Source organism: Rhinatrema bivittatum, chromosome 2, assembly GCF_901001135.1.
Source record: "Rhinatrema bivittatum chromosome 2, aRhiBiv1.1, whole genome shotgun sequence".
In the NCBI taxonomy this organism is placed as follows: Eukaryota; Metazoa; Chordata; class Amphibia; order Gymnophiona; family Rhinatrematidae; genus Rhinatrema; species Rhinatrema bivittatum.
In genome coordinates, this window is record NC_042616.1 from 156,911,281 (window position 1) to 156,931,342 (window position 20,062).

At 45.3% G+C, this 20,062-nt stretch overlaps 1 protein-coding gene across 1 annotated transcript in view; it reads left to right on the forward strand.

Annotated features, from left to right (window-relative positions):
- The first annotated feature begins 325 nt into the window (after nt 1-325).
- STEAP2 (STEAP2 metalloreductase) overlaps nt 326-20,062 on the forward strand; it is a 65,513-nt gene continuing 45,776 nt past the window's right edge. Inside the window, exons 1-4 of the mRNA XM_029588783.1 lie at nt 326-630; nt 1,049-1,100; nt 3,366-3,879; nt 19,086-19,613. Of these exons, the coding sequence (XP_029444643.1) occupies nt 3,388-3,879; nt 19,086-19,613 (1,020 nt within the window). The 5' untranslated portion in view covers nt 326-630; nt 1,049-1,100; nt 3,366-3,387. The remainder of the gene's footprint in view (nt 631-1,048; nt 1,101-3,365; nt 3,880-19,085; nt 19,614-20,062) is intronic.

Genomic DNA, 20,062 nt, shown 5'->3' on the forward strand with positions numbered 1-20,062 from the left:
CTGGCTGCATAGTGTTCTGATGAGGATCAAGTCAGCAGAGCCCTATTTGCTTGCGTACAGAATATCGAAGTAAGAAGACATTCCAAAACTTTATAGTTCATTCCAGAACTTTATAGTTCATTAAAAAAAAAAAAAAAAAGAAATAAAAACGAATTCGGGCTCTGAATGTTTTCCTTTAACTGCTGCTGAATTATTTAAAAGCTTGCAGTAATTAGACTTGCAAAGAGCCTCGTAGCTACCGCCTGATGCTAGTTTTAAATCCAAGAAGTCTCAAGCTGGGAAATTAAATGCGCGTGGGCCCTCCCTCTCTTGCCCTTTCCCGGAGTGCAGGAGGAGCTCCGGGGGTGGCGGAGGGGATGCCCGGAGCGCGGGAGTTAGCCGGGTGGGGGGCGCCACTGCCCGGCTCTACCTCTCCCTCGGCGCGGCCAGGGGCTCTCCGCCGCATCACAGGAGAGAGGGAGCTCGCCCACGGCTGAGGAGGCAGGAGCCGCCGATTCCCCATTTAGGGGGGGGAGCAAGAGCGCCGCACGAATCGGCTGAGCCGGAGCTGCAGGAATCTGCGGCTCGTCCCTTCTCCTATCTCCTCCGCCGCTGACAGCCGGCGAGGGCGCACCTGCTCGGCGCCGCACGGTACTGGCTCTCGCTCGCATTCAGAGGGGAGTTTGCCGTCCTTTTGTGATGAAGGCCAGTGGGGATTTCGGTCAGCCCAAGAAATGGGTGCTGCGAATGTGCTTCATGCAGAAGGCCTAGGGTAGCTGGAATCGCAGCTCCTTCTTCCTTTGGGCCCTGATTTGGGGAAAAAAAAGCTCAGTTAAATGCATGTTCTTTTGTAGGAATCTGCAAGAACACGTCTTGACTGGGTTTGCTTTTCCTTTAAAATGGGAATGTATATTTGGTTTCTGCTTGTTAAATATTTTTTTCACCATAGCCTTGTTTAGAATTTTTGAAAAAAACACACTCAAATTATTGTGCTATCAATTATAGCTGTTGCTTATATGTGCATAAAATGGTATATTTTGGATTAACCCAGAGTCCTTTTTGTCCTTAGAACCTGACCAGAAACAAGAATTGGTAATCACCAGGCTTTTGGAATCATAAAGGTGAGACATAAATGAGCAAGGCTATCTTGACTGTTTCTCATGCTTGATGCCAAGCAGAAAATGAAACTATATAATATTTTTTTACAGGTATGGAATGCATAAAAGTTTCAAAATGGTGTGTTGTGTTAATATTTAGTTAGCTACCCATCTTGAAGTATCAGGAAGTCAGAAGAAGGATTTCATGTGAATTCAAAATCTTTTTGCTGTTGAATAATTTTCTCTGGCTATTAATCTTCCATCTTGGCTAATTAAAGACATTCTAGGCTTGACTCAAACTCTGAGCTGTGATATAAAAAGAAGGAATTTACATTTACTCCCAAATCAGTCATATAAATCCCCTCTGTATGTTACCGTAGATACTTTAAAAAATGGAGTCTGAAATTTAAATCAGACCAGTTGAGAATTTTTGATCTGTCTGATTTCTTTTGGTGGCCTTATTAATCTAAGGCTATTACATTTCAGTTTTCAAGAGGGTTCACCAAATAGTCATAGATCACCTGCATAACTGTGGTGCCAGGATCTTACTGGGTTTTTTTTTGTTATGAACATATCAATAGCCTTATATTTGATGCTAAAGTTAAAATTGTTTTAAGGTTCCCATTTCTCAACTGAAGTATGATACATTGCCTACCAGGGATTGCAGTTCTGTGGTATAGATGTCCAAAGTGGCATTCATGGCCAACTCCACTAGCTCTCAATAGGCTAAGCTCCAAATTAACATAAAATAAATCCCACTAATAGTGGTACTAATACACCCACATGCAAATTATATATATTTAAAACTGTACTGGGAGAGTATGTCAAATTCTCATTACAGTTTGTTAGAGCCTCCTGTCATCTCAGGGTGAAAGAAGTTGGTGATTTCAGCCTGGCTTCTAACAGAGACAGGCATCCATATTGCTAAAGCTATCATCACAGCTGCCATTTGCCATATGCATTACATTCTCGGGCATGGAATACATCAAACTGAAAAATGAATTACCTCCGGCACAGGGCCAGATTTACCACTCTTGGTAAACACAGGTTGACCATGGGATATACTATCCTGGAATTATACAAATTAGGACCACAGTGATTTGCCTATGGTAGCAGGTCCTGCATCCACAGTAATGCTTATTGCGTTTACGGCCACACTTGCTGTGTGGGAATGCTGGCGCTCTACCTACGCGTCATCTCCATGATAACCAATCCAAAGGCTCAGGAAATAGCAAAAAAATGATTCCTGTTAGGGTATAGGAAGTATAGTCCTATACTACTTATCATTTCTGTAGCCCTTTATATGCAGTGCTGCTGAGTACTGCTCTCTGCTTCCTGTATCCTGCCATTGGAATGTAAAACTGCACCATTTCCCCATCCTCCCTGAATAGGCAGCATATAGGCGTAGTGATGCCATTATAAAAGCCTCTGCCTGCTGTTAAATTTCCTACATTTCCTAATGAGCCCATGGGGAAATATCACACAAGGTAAGTACCTCAATGTAGTGCATAGAGATTTATGTTGTTTTTAATTTTAAAATATTATAGCTATTCATAAACACTGAGTTCCCTGTCTTCAAAGGGGGCTTTTCTGCTCTCTTCTTTTGCTCTTTTCATGCTTTGGATGTAGCAGAATGATGTTTTCACTGGTTTCTGTTGTACAGGCACAAAGATCTTGATTTAGTTAGCCTCCTAACAATAGAAATGGCTAAGTCTGAAGAGGTTTTAAAAGCTTCATACCATTTATTTCATCTAAACAATTGTATCAGAGAATGTGGAATATAAGCCTTTATAAATAAATAAATAACAAAATAAATAGCTGTCTGAAGAGGATTTTTTTTTTTTTAAAGCTTCATAATTTTTTTTTTCATCTAAAAGTAGATTGAAAGGTTCATTATTCATGTTACTGCTTCTAACAAGCAAAATGTTAAATGTGAAATATTGGTAGCACAGTTGGTTGAAGAAAATTAATTTGGTGACTGTCACTGTGAGCAGCAGTTATAGGACAGTGGGTATTCTCTACCTATTTCCTAAGAACCTCAAGTTGCATATTCTTCTCCAAGGATGCACTAAGTGGCCTCAGGTAGATGCACTTTTTGTGCACACTCTTGGCAAAGGGAGTAGTTACTTTGCTTTCATATCTGTGTCCTCCAGAATATATAAGTATCGTAGCACTACCTTACCAACAGATGAGACCAGAGGGAAAGACTTTATATTAAAATATGTTGTGAATTTTTAAACGGTTTTCTTATCAACCATAATTTTTCTCTTTTATATTTCATTTTTAAAGGACTTTGTCAACATTTCGAATCATGGAATCAATCTCTATGATGGGAAGTCCTAAAAGCCTGAATGAAACATTTTTGCCCAATGGTATAAATGGTACAAAGGAAACACATAAGATCACCATAGGTATATTAGGAAGTGGAGATTTTGCCAAATCCCTGACCATAAGACTTATTAAATGTGGATACCATGTGGTTGTAGGAAGCAGGGACCCAAAACGCGCTTCTGAGTTTTTTCCACATGTGGTGGACATCACTCATCACGAAGATGCTGTAACAAAAGCTAACATTATCTTTGTTGCTATACATCGAGAACACTATGCCTCCCTCTGGGACCTCAAACATCTTCTTTCTGGTAAAATTCTAATAGATGTCAGCAATAATATGAGAGTGGACCAATACCCAGAATCCAATGCAGAATACTTGGCCTCCCTGTTCCCAGACTGTATGATTGTCAAAGGATTCAATAATGTCTCAGCTTGGGCTTTACAGTTAGGACCAAAGGACGCCAGCAGACAGGTAAGCTTTTCCAATTTGCACTGAGTTTATAGGACACAAACGCAACAGATTTACTGTGCTCACTGTTATGATTGATACAGTCTTGGTAATTTGATGCTTCTCGGCATCAAATTACCAGCATAAAGCCTTTTGTGTTATCCTAGTGCAAGATCCTCATTAGATTTTGTTTGTTGATAATCTTCAAGAAGATCAGCATACAGCATGTCTGCAGTATTCTATATGAAAGGCCAAAGCTCCTTGCATGATCATTTGATAGACTGTGTTAAACCATGTGCAGCAATATTATCTGGGATCCTAAAGGAAGCATTTTGTAAAACATGCACATGTGTTTTCCAGTCCTTTTATTAAAATGTAGTTTCAGTAAAATACGTTTTTCTCCAGCCTGAGATGCAATGGACTCGTTTTGTGCATACCATAACAGGAATGTACATGACTTGTAAGCCAGGGCGTGTTGGATAGGATCTCAGTCTCTCAAAATTTACTGTTAGTGTTTTTCTTTATACTTGCATTGTGTCAAAGAGATCCTTCTTCTGGAGTTCACAGGATACAATATGCATAGGCAGTGTATTAATGTGTGCCTGGAATGTCTTTTAATCAGGCTGGTGGCGCCCAATACAACTGGGACTATCTCTGTATTTTTCTGCCACATTTTCTTGGTCTCTGATTGCATCCGTTGGTACTCGAAGATCTTCTCTCTCCATACATAGTACAGAATAGTCACTTGATGCTAACCCTTCTATTAGCAATGCTGTTCTTGTGTTTTCTCCTTTGCCATTATGTCTTCTTTTTTAGCATCAAGCTTTTTATCAATTGAGAGAGGGAATTTTCCAGGTGATCACAACTTCTTCATCCTCTGCAATTCTGTTAGGGGCAAGAGCTATGGGTAGCGAAGGTGGAGTGGCAATAATGTATGCCAAAATCAATAAGTACAGAAGTTATTGCATCTTCCCAGTAGGGGAATACTGAATGTTAACCTAGGGACTCGAGACATTCGTTCCGGCAGCTGTCATTCTTCTCTCCCCCCCTTGTAATAATACTACATAACAACTGTATGGTGATAACAAAAGGCCGCAGTTTATTGAACCTAACCCGAGCCGCAATCTTAACATAAATCCAAATAACATCCCCTCCTCCACCTCCTCTGCCACATCCCAATCTTCGCTTACCACCGCAGCCCGGTGGTAAGCTAGCGTTTTGCCCCCCCCCCCCCCCCCTCCCCCCTCCCCCCCTCCCCCCCTCCCCCTACTTACCCCGCCACGTCACCAGCGAGGGTAAGCTTGCGGCCTGAGCATCGGCCCCCCCCTTGCTCTTTAGGCCTTCCCGTGTAGCGGCCCCAAGCTACACGGGCATTCCTCCCCCCCCTCCGAACGGTCCATTACAGTTTCAAAATATACAACATATGGCTCGGGTTTTCCGACTCCTCTGCGACATGCCCAAAATACACACAACAATTCCGCATAACGTCCAAGGGAGGGAGGGCGGGAAGCAAAGAACCCTCTGCTTGCTCCGCTGCCTGTTTCCCAACTGACTTTCTCCCTACACCTTCCCCCCTTCTAACTTGTCAATGCACCAATGGCAGGACAGCATTTGAATTTCGCTGCCTCCCATTGGTGCAACCTCTCTCACTTCTCCGCCCCCTGCCGGCCGCCGTCCTACGCTCGAGCCCACGTTACCATCGACGACCCCGGACAAGCCCGGATCGTCTCCTTTAACATAGGGACTCGAGACATTCGTTTCGGCAGCTGTCATTCTTCTCTCCCCCCCTTGTAATAATACTACGTAACAACTGTATGGTGATAACAAAAGGCCGCAGTTTATTGAACCTAACCCGAGCCGCAATCTTAACATAAATCCAAATAACATCCCCTCCTCCACCTCCTCTGCCACATCCCAATCTTCGCTTACCACCGCAGCCCGGTGGTAAGCTAGCGTTTTGCCCCCCCCCCCTACTTACCCCGCCACGTCACCAGCGAGGGTAAGCTTGCGGCCTGAGCATCGGCCCCCCCCTTGCTCTTTAGGCCTTCCTGTGTAGCGGCCCCAAGCTACACGGGCATTCCTCCCCCCCCCTCTGAACGGTCCATTACAGTTTCAAAATATACAATACAACATATGGCTCGGGTTTTCCGCCACCAACAAAGACCAAATTTCAGTCTTTTGTGCCCCCACTGCGGCCCCCTTTAACTCATCTGCTGCCGAATTCCATCTTCCAAGGCATTATTAAACAGATCTATTCCAACTTCAGCTGCTAGCCAAGGCGGACTCAATGTCCGCCTTGGCTAGCAGCGCCCCCGGCCCTGCTTTCCTCGTCGAAGGATGCATACTTCACCGTGCACGCTTCCTTTGGAATAAAATCGTTAACTGACCCCCCGACTGGATGCGACAAATTCAGGATCAATCTAAATTTACCCGCTACCTTTTTCGGGATAACTGCCAACGGAGATAAGTGCATCTGCTCGTACGGCTTGCCCGGAAACGGCCCCGCTATCCTGCCCAATTCAATTTCCTCGAGCAGTTTGGCCCTGGCCACATGCGCCAGTGGGTACACCGACCTGGAATTCCTAGCCCTTCCCCCCCTGCCCCGGACCCCCATAGGGGATTCGAAAACCCTCCCTAAAACCATCCCGCAATAGAACACCTGCTACCCTATCAGGGTAATCCCGTAGACTCTCAACCAATTCGTCCACAATGATAGGGGAGTCCGCCTTGCACGTTAGATCGTAACTATTTGGCCCCCTTACCAACCCCCTCTCTTGCCCCTTGAGGGCACTTAATGGCTGAGTGGGCCCCCCCGCAAGTCGCTCAGGCATGCCGAAATTTGCACTCGGGGAAACAAACATGTGAGTTTGTTAAATCGCCAACAGATGTCCGCTGCCCCCCCCCCCCCCCGCGCTCCTTGAGCCCGGTTCTCCCGCCCGCGCCCCTCCAGCCCGAAAGGAATGCCCCTTGACGCCACCCGCTGGCACCGTGCCCACCGCAACCCTTGTCCCTCCCCCCATCATACTCTTCTTTGCCGCCCCTACCCCTTTGTTGGTCATCTGTGTCAACCACAGATGTATGTCCTGGGAACCCCATGACATAAATTTATTCCCCGCCATCTTATCCCGGAATTTCTCGTCATAGTTGAGCCATGCCCAACCTTCGTAATCCCGGAACGCACCCAAAATGCTGTCCGCGTAGGACAGCAAAGCTCCATACTGGGAAGGATCAAAGTGGCTAACTACGCTTGCCAACCGTAAGAAACCCCTTATCCAATTTACTATGTTCTTGGCGATTCGCGGCCCCGATCCACTCTTCCTAAGGCGCTTCTTCGCTTTTTTGGATAACTTCTTCCCACCCCTTCTACCCTCCAGCAGCTTAAATATATTTACAAATTTTCTCTTCCTAATCCGCTTAACCAAGTGCGTAGGGACCTCTTCCCACAATTCGGAAAGGGACGCCGACGCTGGGCAGCTCGCCTCGCATTTGGGACCCTCACCTAACACCGCCCTCTTGCTAGGCCCCGCCTCGCTAGAGCACGACGTTGAGGTCGAAGAGCTCGAACTGGACTCCCCGCGGGACCTCTGTCTCCTACCCCCCCGTTCCCTGCCCGCTCGCAGCAGCCCTGCCTTACCCGCATCCGTGTCCACACCGATAGCGCCTGCATCCTTCGGTCCCGTGGCCTCCGTGCACGCTGCATCCGGCAACATGCCTTCTCCTTCCCTCGTCCACCGCTCTGCCGTTCCGCCAGACACCAGACCCTCCTGCTCCCTCCACGTTTCGCGGCTGGACGGGCCTGGGAGCTCCTCCTCCTCGTCCGCTGCGAAAAAACCCCTCGCACCGCTAACCCCCCCCTCTGGCCTCCGCGCTCGGCGCCACCAACGCGCCACCAACGCGCCTGTACCCGCGCTCGTGCCCAAGCGCAGCCCCCTCTGCCCTCCCACGCACTGCACACCGCTGGGTGGGCCCGACGCGCCCGGGAAAAATTGCTCGCCCCGGAACCCACCTGCCACCCGCCTATCCCCGGGCTACACCGAACGCCGCCGTCACTAGGCCCCTGGAGGAAACTATACCCCGACCTGGCCATATGCCCCAGGATATCGGCAATTAAGGCCGCCGTATCCACTGGGCCTCGCTCCGGGAGGGGGGGGGTGTGCCTCGCGAGTAGCAGTGGGGGAAGGGAGGGGGCTCCACCGGAAGGAATGGGGCGACAGCTCGCCGCACGGGGTGCACCCCTACCCTTGGGGAAGGCTGCCGGAGAGCCCCCACTGGGGCCCCCAGCGGGCCGCGCTCCTACGCCGGCCAGCTGAACCAGGGCGGGCACGGGGAAGGACGGGGCTAGACCCGCTGGCCGCAAAGGAGGCCTCGCCGCGTATTCGCGCTGACTGCCCTGTAGCGGGACGCTGCTTAGGGCGCGCCCCCGCAGGGGGAGGGGGGTACCGCACTCGTGGGGGCAGCGGCACCCTGCGAGGCTGTATCCTCGGTGGCAGCAGCAAGACCGGGCAGCGGGGGCGGCCTAGCCGCCTCGAAATCCTGACACGTGGCTGGATCCGGGCCCGGCCGCATGCTACGTGCCGTCACCAGCCCGAAATGGGAACCCGGGCTGCAGGGGGGGGGGGGGCGGGCTGTCCGGCTCCGGGCCGCTTTCCCCGGAGTTCGCTGCATGCGGGACCGGCACGGGGGGGTGGGGATTTAGGAGGCGAAATTGGGGTGTGGAGCGCGCCCGACCGGGCGCCTTGGCATGGAAAACTCACGTTTAGTGAAAGGTCCCGCGCCGCCGTGACGGTCGCCCGGCCCTCTCCGGCCTCCCTTGCCGAGGGCCACGAGGAGGATCTCCCTCGCGGCTTTGCCCTCTGCTGCCCCGTCGAGCGCCGCATGGCTCGCAGCGCTGTGCACCGCCCAAAAGAAAAAGGGGAAACGCAAACGGCACAAAACGAACCGCGCGCTGGAAAAGCTGGGACTCAGACACGCAGCAAGCAAAGAACCCTCTGCTTGCTCCGCTGACTTTCTCCCAACTGACTTTCTCCCTACACCTTCCCCCCTTCTAACTTGTCAATGCACCAATGGCAGGACAGCATTTGAATTTCGCTGCCTCCCATTGGTGCAACCTCTCTCACTTCTCCTCCCCCCCCCCCCCCCTCCCCGCCCCCTGCCGGCCGCCGTCCTACGCTCGAGCCCACGTTACCATCGACGACCCCGGACAAGCCCGGATCGTCTCCTTTTAGCAGTAAAGCTCCTGACCCAAGATAAAGTTGGCCTAATGATATTTTTTTTATTTAAAAGATTTATTACCAACATACTCTATAGTTCGAAGTGAGTTACATAAAAACATTTGTAATAATCATAGACAAACACCAGGACAACAAAAGACATAATAAACACGGTTTCTTAGTACAATTAATGGCTAATCTATATATAAGCACAGTCTCATCATATCTAATCAGGGATTCATCTGATTTACATTTCTGCCTTTTTCTCTCTGACTGGCAAACCTGGCAATTAAGCAAATGAAGCCCTCATGAAACTAAGGTGCAATTCTCTGAGTTTTAATCTCATACAAACGTTTAGGAGCAAGTGTCTCATGGAATGATTCTAAAATCATATTCCAGGAGTTTGAAGAGACAGACAACTGAACTCAATCTGTGAATTTTTCAAAGAACTTCTTATATTATCAGAGGTTAAAATTTGTTTTAATTCCTTAAGAATGTCATCTCAGGAAACATGATTTTTGATACCACAATATTGACCAAAATAAAATTAAGTAAAAAATGGTCTCCTCCAGAAAAAGGAATTGCGACAACAATATCATTAACCACTAGGTGTTAACACAATTTAAAAAGTAAATCTAAAGAATCTCCATTAAGATGTCTAGGCCAAGTAACCAATTGTATAAATCCCAAATTGTCTAAAAATGCTATAAAATATGTAACTAGGCCTCCCACAGTAGAATCAATAAGAAAGTTAAAATCGCCCAATAGGATAAACTCTTTATATGATAAACGCAACTTGAAATAAATTCTTTCAACCAAAATGTAGTGAAGGCCTTAGTTGATGGTCTGTATGGCTACCAGTAAATCTTGGACCAATGCTGCAGCATTAATACTAAAATGTTTGACTGACATATAGTACTGGATGTTCAAGAATAGACTTGCACTTAATATCAGGAAGACTGAGGCAATTGTGTTGAGCAGATTTCCTTCTACAGCAGGTTTCCTTGCAGTATAACGAGTGGATAATTCCTATATCAACTTAAGTAACTTTCAAAACTGATTTATGCTTTCATGCACATGTCAATACGGTGGGAAAAAATATAGCATCTTTTAAGTTATGTCTTCAGCAAAAGTTGAAGCCAATCCTGAGTTTGTTGGACTTTTGCTCGGTTTTGCAAATGTTGGTCCTTACCAGGCTAGATTACTGTAATTCCATCTATATTGTCAATACTCTTTAGGCCCTTCATATTGTTCAGAATACAGCTGCATGAATTCTCACTGGTGCTAAGCTAACAGATCACATTACTCCAGTGCTTTAGTCTCTTCAGTGGCAACCAATCTCATAGTGGATAATGTTTAAGGCTGCAGTGATTTTTCATAAATCTCTGAATAATGATGCACCTCTGTGCATCAGTTCAGTTTTGTAAATTGATCAGCCCTCACAGACTTTGCATTATGCTAGTTGTGGCCTTTTGGATGTTTCATCCCATGAATGGTATACCTTGTAGAGGCACTTAATATTAATTTATTCACTTATTGCTGATTGGTCCCTTTACGCTCACATGTCGGTGAAAGGACCAATCACCTTTCAGAAGGCTGTCCTGAAAGGGGATTGGTCCTTTCACTGACAAATGTCAGTGAAAAGGACCAATGGGCAATAAGTGAAGAAGAAGTGAATAAATTTATATTAAGTGCCCGACACTTTAATATTGATTCCATACACTCCTTCTGGTGCCGGTAGTCAGGTTGGGAGAATGGTCGCTGAATTAACCAGTGTCCATTTTCCAAACCCCTGCCAGTGCTTTTTTAAAACTTTTTTTTTTTTAATTATTTTTTAAATTATTTTTTTAAAGAGTTGTTCCTCCCACTTAATATCTGTACTAGTTTTAGTAGCACTCAGCAATTAACGCTTGCACCGGGCTGAGCTGGGCTCAGCGCACTGTATTGCATCGGCCCCTAAGTTATCAAGTTATCTCCGATATAGTCAGAGTTAGCTATATGACTTAGCTAGCTAAGTCTGGTCGGGCCAAAGAAATGTCCTAAAGTTATCCTGCCATAGATAGCGGGCTAACTTTAAGATAGTCGACTATATTCAATAGTGTGGCTGCACTATTGAATATACTTCAAAGTTAGCTGGATAAGACACAGAATAGGAAAAAAAACTTTAGTAAATCTGACCCAAAAAGTCTTCTCAAATTCATTTCCAATCCCTTGCATCTAACTACTGAACTGTCAAGAAATTATTAAAACCATAGCTTTTTAAGGCAATCTTCAGACAAAGACTTGGATGATGACCTGCCTCTCAAGACATGGTCCCCTAATCCAGTACCTAAGAAAACTATTGATATACAACAGGAATTACTGCAGTCAGTTCTACTGCTATACACCTGCCACATCCCTACACTCATTGATCTTTATCCAGATGAAACCTACAAACCACCTCACACTTTACTTATCATATAAAAGGCTATATTGGAAAACTACCTTCCACCTTACCCTATCATCACCAAAATGACTACTTGACATAGCAGAATTGCTTTCAGCCCCCTAGAAATATATTGCACCTTACTCAAACATCACCTAAAATAACCCTATGTTCCTTACTGACGGGCGGTTCTATGATAAGGCAGGTGAGGCAGACAGATTTTGAGGTATTTATTTATTTTAGATTTTTATATTCTGCTTTTCACACTTTTTTCAGCACTTCAAAGCAGATTACATTCAGATACTGTATTTCCGTATCCCCAGAGGGCTTACAATCTAAGGCCTGGATTTATCAAAATGCTATAATTTTTGCATATGATAGGAAAAGGGGTGTGTGTTTTATGCTAATAGGCAGTTTATTGCAATTTGCACTAATACCTATGTAAAGAGCTAAGTTACCACAAATTGTGATAACTTTCAGATAAGTGCCATTTCCTACATACAACCACTGGGGGGACCATGTTTTAGAGAGAGAGGGGAAGAGAAAGAGAGAGAGAGAGAAACTAGCCATAATACCATCACCCTAGATAAGTATTTATATCTCTGTGGGAGGCCCACCTAGTAACTCGAGGTGAGGTTTAGGTATTAGTGTAGAGGGTTAGGGGCCACTTTGACATTCAATGTGAGACGTACGAACAGAACAGTGCTCACTTGTGAACATTTAATGACCCTTGGAGTGAGGAAACTCACCCAAAGATGAGATTTGTGTAATGTTCTCTCAACCTAGCTTGATGTTACCCAGGTAGAGAGTCCATCAAGCTAGGTTGAGAGAACATTGCACAAATCTCATCTTTGGGTGAGTTTCCTCACTCCGAGGGTCATCAAATTTATTTATTTCGAGATTCTTATATACCGTGGTACGTATAGATATACATCACCTCGGTTTACAGACAACATTAATTTAGCAACAGGCTTTACATTAAACAGTTTATACAAAAATTAACCAGTCAAAAAGATAAATTAGAAACAGATTTTACAATTAACCGTTTTAAAGAAAAGAAAAAGTAAACAATTAGCAGCTTTAAGCTTTACATTAATCAGGTTTCCCTCTACCAAAATATAACTATTGTAACTATAATCAACCAATAAAGTTTGACATAAGAGAAATAAGAGAAATAACATGATTGTAATTTAATTTAATTACTTTATTAATTTAATTTAATTATTTTAATTTAATTAAATGTTCACAAGAGAGCACTGTTCTGATCGTACGTCTCACATTGAATGTCAAAGTGGCCCCTAACCCCCTACACTAATACCTAAACCTCACCTCGAGTTACTAGGTGGGCCTCCCACAGAGGGTGATGGCATTACAGCTAGTCTCTCTCAGGTCTCTCTCACTCTCTCAGTTGTAGCTAAAATCAGTGTTAAAGCCATGCAATAGGGCTTCACAAAATAGTAAACCACTTCTCCTTTTTTTCAGATTTACATCACAGCATATGATGCTATCGCATGCTTTAAAGGCTGTCATGGTGAGAGGACAGTGTAACGTTTTGGCCAGCATGGGATGTCCCGTGACTGGCCACACTTACCCTCAAACACTTGTGATGTGGCTGAGATGCCACCATTCTGCCCTTCCCTCGGCTTCCCTATGCATGCACATGCACAGTGCACCAGCACTGGACACCCCTGCAGCAGGAATCACATCTGCCAGCACCCATGTGGTTGGGTATTTAAAACCCAGCTGCACTACAAACTTGGCCTTAGCAACAGGTCCTTCTGCTCTTGCAGTGCATGTTGCTTGCTGTCTCTGTGCTTTTCCTGGTCTTGCCTTCTTGTTACCTTGCCTCCTCCTCCTTCCTTGTTTTTGTCTTGCCTTGCTGTTTCCTTGCCTAACATCTTTGTGCCTTGTCCTGCCTTGCCCTGCTTGTTCTTGCCATGTCTTGGTTCCCAGTACCTTGTCCTTGTCTCATCTGCCCAACCTCTGGTTCTGACCCTGGCTTCGGACTCTAACCACTCTTCTGGACTGCTGCCTGCCCCGACCTCAGCTTGGACTTAAATTTCCTGGGATTGGGCTGAAGAGGGGGAAGGGAGTGCTTGGATTGAACTGGTAAGGTGGGTCAGAGTGTACAAGGGTTAGGCTGGGGAGAGGGGAAGGGTTATGTGGGAGTCAGGCTAGGGAGGAGAGCAGTAAATACAGGCCTCTGGGGAATTTAATGAGGTATGAGCTAGACAATATTTTAATGAGAGAGAGGGGAAATGGCCAGCAACTGGTTTGGATGTTACTTTGGCGTAGGCTAGCTTTTGCTTGGATTTTGTAAGCAGTTGGTCAAATGGGTTGTCAATGACAATAACAAAATAAGGAAAAGCTTTGTTTAGTCAGGAGAAAGTGCCTGCCCTCGTGTGGATGATACATTTTAGATCTGACCTTGAATTTGAAACTCCAATGGCTGCTGAGAGCCTCAATTTTGTACCAGCAGTAATGGCTCTAGTGGTGCCAGCTCATCCTCCTCCTTCAGCTGGAAGACGGTGGGGAAGAGCTACTATGCATTTGCTGGCATAGAGGGATGCGTAGGAGTCTGATATTAAAAGGAAAATTTGAGAATCTCTTGGTTTTTACAATTTATTGTATTGTTACCGGTAGGTGAGTACTTTCACCTGCTTAAAAAAATACTCATTTTAGTTCACTATGCAGTTTGCTTTTTAAATGCTTTAATGATATTTTCCTGCTTTGCAGAAATGTTTAACACAATATAGCACTCCTTTACCCAAGTCATACATTTTGTACATTTAGGCAGACGTTCCCCCAGCATTTTTCACAGACGGTTTTGTTCTCACAGATTTTTCTGTGGATTGTTTTTTTTCCCTTCCAGAAATTAGGTAATGAAAACTTTGGACAAAAGATGTTCTGTTCAAAATTGTGCAAGCAAACTGACTTGCCAGGTATTTTTTTTTGGGTGGGGAGAAGGACAGGGACAGAGGGGAAGTTGAGAGGTACTTAAATCTAGCTCTGTATATCCTGTTATGTGTAACTGACTAATTATCAGATGATTTTTATGTATGCCAGCATTTAAAAGGCCAGTGACATACGAAGAAAAACAATAGTGAGGAGCAGGTAAAGAGCATTCATATTTACTTTTTATGAATTGTATTCTGAATAGTAAATGTACCCTTGAGCTTCCTGCAGTTGAATCTATACTGCAGGATTGGCCAGCTTCAGTCCCTCAAGAGCCATAAACAGATCTGTTTTTCAAGATATCCACAACGATATGCATGAGAGAGATTTGCATGCTCTGTCTCCATTATATTTAAATGTATCTTATGCATATTCATTGTGGATATCCTGAAAAACCAGACCTGTTTGTGGATTGGAGCTGGCTACCCCTGCATACTAAACTAAACCCACTTCTTCCTATAATCTTGATAGAACTATATTATTTAGAGCAAGAAGTGGGATGAATTTAAGAAGATGTCTAGAACTGCATTTATTGCCATTTTATGTCACACCATTAGCATCAGGAAGATATACCACCGAATGCTATTTCACCAGCTGTGATGGTCCAAAGATGCTGTTCATTACTAACTGCTTGTGTTGTACTTCTTTAGAGGTCAAGGAAATTCTGGATGGAAAATTGAGAAAATACAGTATCAGCCTTCATAATCAGTTTATGGTGTTTCAAAACAAATTAGAATATTCTGAGCTATCCTGAAGGGGCCTATGCAATAAAACTTGTGCTGTATATTTTTTTAGCATGCCACTCATTAGAAATGTAACATGTAGTAAAATGGCAGCTAATGTACTGTATAAGAAATTTTAACAAGTCCACGCACAAACATTGCAAATGCAGCATGTCCACAGTAGGAGCTTGTATGATGTTCCATAAAAGTGCATGTCCCTGCCTCAGAAAACCCTCATGCTAACCAGAGCATCGTGAAAGCCAATTAGCAAGAGGGATTTCCTCCCCTTCCCGTCTTCAGGCCGATGCAATATCATTGCATAAAAAAAGTGCGTCCCAACTGGGTGCTTGATGCCACAGGTAAATGAGCTGCCGTGTAAAAGGGATGCGCAGTGGATAATTAGTGCGTCCCTAGCACTCTCCATCAGGCACTCAGCAGAGTGGCTGACACTTGTCAGTGAAAAGACCAATCCCCTTGCAGGACAGCCTTGTTTCACCCACGTGTGACAGTGGACGGACCAATCGGCAGTAAGTGAAGGAGTGAATACATTAATCTTAAGTGCCCGACACTTAGTTTATTCACTCCTTCAGTTGGGCCAGAACTTGGGGATTCTGCTTTCTGTGGTTCCTCCTACTGTATCTCAATGATACAGAATCATAGAAAGCAGGATTTCTTTTTTTTTAATTGAGCCTTGAGCATGGCATTATTCTGCTTTCTGTGGTTCCTTCTATTTAGCATGGGAGGAATCACAGAAAGCAGGACTTTTTTTTTTTTTGGGGGGGGGGGGGGGGGTTGGGAGCCCTTGAGCATGGCATGCTTTAACGGCTTGCCCTGGGGCAGGCGTTAAATTTGCTGTATTAAAATGGATGCCTTGGCCATGCGGCGATTTTTGGCATTGCAGAGTAATAGCTGATAGCCTCATCTACATGGAATTTACATCTGATGAGTGCTATTAGCTATGCACTCAATTGGATGCGCATTTTGGATGCGCTAATCCCCGCATTGCATCGGGCGTATGTCTAGCGCATCCAAAACGCACGTCCAACCGCATGTTAAGCAGTGTGCTGACTTGAGCACCCGATATTGCATCGGCCTGCTTGTTAGCACAAACCCCTTCCTCTTTTTCCCACCTCCCTCTGGATCAGCAGTACAACCCCCCCCCCTCAGTTTTCCAGTACAACCCCCACTCACCTTGCAAAGCTATAGCACCTGCTTTCCCCTATCTAAATGACTGCACCTGCACCCTCAACTGATAGCACTCCCACCATTGCTACCCAAATGTTGGCATTCTTCGAACCCACTCCAACTTCCCAACTTCTCTCCCACTCCTCTTATCATTCTGGAAGGTTTAAGGCAGGAGGGATGTCAGAGCTCTTCTGTCTGCAGTGCTGCTGATCACTAAAATGATACCTCTGGGGACAATTCCACCACCATTCCTGGAAACTCTCCAGATTTCCTGCAGAGGCTCAAGAAATTTGAGTTAATTGCTAGGACTCAAGAAAAACACTTTAAAAGCTCCAGGCTTCTCTGTTTATTGCTACAGCCACTCCCCTTCAGTAAGCCCGCAGGTAAGGGAGGAGTAATCCTGGAGCGCACACACTGCAGGCAGCATGCGAGGAGAAACTGCAGCTGTGATTCCAGGATTTGGAACTCAGCTGAGGTTAGAGTACTCCTGGGGGAATTCTGCGCACAAAAACTTAAAATACTGCTAAATTCTGCAAACTTTATATTGGTCAAAATAACACAATTTACATGACAGTCTTTAATTACATTTTAAATTAATACAGAAAAAAAGTTATTACTTAAAGATGCAGAATTTTAAATATTTTGAGCAGAATTTCCCTAGAAATTCACTGTAAGCGTGTCCCTTCCACTCGCTCTCCCTACTCCCCTAGCCACTTTGCCCTCTCAGGCCCCAACTCCTCCACCTGCCAGTATCTTTCCCCTCCACCTCTAGGCTCAACCCCTTCCATTCTATTGCCAGTCCCAGAGTTTGACCCCGTTCTCAGTACTGCCCCTCACACAGGCTCCCTCTGTCCCTCCCTCTCTCACACATATGCTCCCTCTCTCTAATATCACATACACACACCCTCATACAGGCTCCCTCACTCTCTCGCACACACACATCCCCTCATACAGGGCTCTCTGTCTTGCATACACACCCACACAAGCTCCCTTTCTCTCTCACACCTCACATAGGCTACCTATGTCTCTCTATCACGCACCCTTCACACAGGTTCTGTCTCATACATACACAATCCCTTCACACAGACTAGCACCCTCACATACACACGATCCCTTTTTCATACACATGAGCTCCCAATCTCTCACATGCATACACACTCCTTCACAATCTCCTCATATAGGCTCCCTCTCTCTGAAACCCACACTCAAGCATCCCCCCCTGCTCTCTTACCTCCCATGCTCTCTCTCACCCTCCTGCTCTCTCTCACCCTCTCCTCCCCCTCTCCTCTCTCACACACACACATTCTATCTCACCGGTGCCTTCCATCTTCGCTGCGAGTGGAGCACCGGGGCCTTCATCTTTGCCGCGAATGGCATGCCAGGGTCTCCTCTGCTATTTTCTGCGCAGAATTTGGCAATTCTGCACAGGGGGGGGAATTCTGCGCTCCGCAGTTTGCGCTGTCATTAGGGAGAGGAAATCCCTCCTACTGATTGGCTCTTTTATTTTGGGCTAGTTGGCACTAGGGGATTTTGTAGCAGTGGACCCAGTAAAAATGCAACGCCTATCTGAAGAAGATGTTATAATTTGGGACTGCACTACTATTTTCTGATAAAGCCTAATTTGCATATGATTCTCCCTCATTTATGTGCAAGGTTGTGCTAATTTCAGCATGACCTCACTAATGTCTTGTGGGACTATTTTAAAGTGCACCTCAAGGCCTTACTGCATAGCACACTCATTTTTTTTTAATTCTTTATTTAAGACTCAAAATGCACAGCCAGTTAATAACAGATAAATGAAAATTGGAATATATCCTATGTAGACAACAAATAGGTACATCTGGTGACAAACAGTGACCCTTCAAGTGCAGGCAGATTTATAAAATTTCCAATAATGATCCCATATCTTATCATACAGTGTGGTATTATCCCTCAACATAAAAATTACCTTCTCAGACAATGCAGTGGTGTGGATCTGCCCCCGCCCGTGCTCCAGGGTAGGCACCATTTTCAATCTAGTAGAAATGGAGAACCCTGCTACATGAATTAGATGTTGAGTAAGCATCTTCTTATGCTTATCTAATATATGACTCCCCCACCAATCCAGCAAACACAGCGCCTGCTCAGTTCCACCACACTGTCCAACATTTGGCACATCAAGCTGCCCACCCTCCACCAAAAAGAGTGTACATAAAGGCACTCCCACCATACATGTAAATACAAGCCCACTTTTCCACATTCCCTCCAACAGAGAGGGGAGACAGATGAAGAAAATTTGTGAAAGGAAAGAAAATACCTGTAACAGTTCAACAAGAGCTTCACCATCAATTCAGCCCTATGAGCGCACATAGGGGTCCTGTGCACATAAAATCCCAGCTGATCCCCCTTCTTATGAGTGGTGAGACCCAATTCTCTACATCGCTGCTCTTCTACCGGCAGCGAGAGCTCCGCCCATAGCACGTTATTTTTAACTTGCACAAAAGACTCTTAACATGCGCATAAAACTTTATTGAATAGGCACCCCCAAACATTTCATTGCTCAGTTTGTATTCTGTGATAAGGAGAACACTGTTATTGCTATCGATTGTCTATTAATCACTTCACACAAGTTTCTCCCATTATAAAACTATGTGCTGGGCCTTGCACACACTTGTAATTTTCATATGATCTTTTAAAACTCAACCTGTGATCTGTGAAACCAGTAATAAGGTTTCTTTTTTTTTTGTCCAATAGGTCTATATATGCAGTAATAATATTCAGGCTCGCCATCAAGTCATTGAGCTTTCCCGTCAGCTGAACTTTATTCCTATTGATCTCGGAGCGCTGTCTTCAGCCAGAGACATAGAGAATTTACCCCTGCGGCTGTTCACTCTGTGGAAGGGTCCAGTAGTGGTGGCAGTTAGCCTGGCCACATTTTTCTTCATCTATTCTTTCATCAGAGATGTCATACATCCATATTTCAAAAACCAACAGAGCGACTTCTACAAGATTCCCATTGAGATTGTGAACAAGACTTTACCAATTGTTGCCATCACTCTCCTGTCCCTTGTGTACTTAGCAGGACTCCTGGCAGCTGCTTATCAGCTTTACTATGGCACCAAGTACAGACGATTTCCTCCTTGGTTGGAGAGCTGGCTACAGTGCAGGAAACAGCTTGGACTGCTTAGCTTCTTCTTTGCTACTGTCCATGTTGCCTATAGCCTCTGTTTGCCCATGAGGAGGTCAGAGCGGTACCTGTTCCTCAACATGGCTTATCAGCAGGTAAGGAAATATAACAGAAAATTACTCTGTTCAAATTGTGCAGTGTTTATAAACAACAGTATTGAGGCAGAAAACTTCAGGTGTCTGGAAATTCAGAGTTCCGGAAATGACTCCCTGGCACCAGACCCTCTCTCTCCATGGTATATTTTTTACTACCAGTAGGGCTTGGAAGAGAGAGAGGCGGCAGCATGTGAAGAGTGATTCCTACCTCTCTCCCGCTACTGAGTTGTGCTCTTGCTAGAGTGTCAGCGTGGTACTGCTAAATAGCATCAGAGGGAAGGGAGGAAGAGAGAGAGAGAGAGCAAACGTGGGAGAGAGTGTATGCACAGAAGGAAGAAAGAGAGCACATGCACAAGTAAAGTGAAGGGGAAGGGAGACAGCCAAGGTGGAAAGGAGAGAGAGAGAGACAGAGCACAAGGAAGGAGAGGCAAAGGACAGAGAAGGAAGGA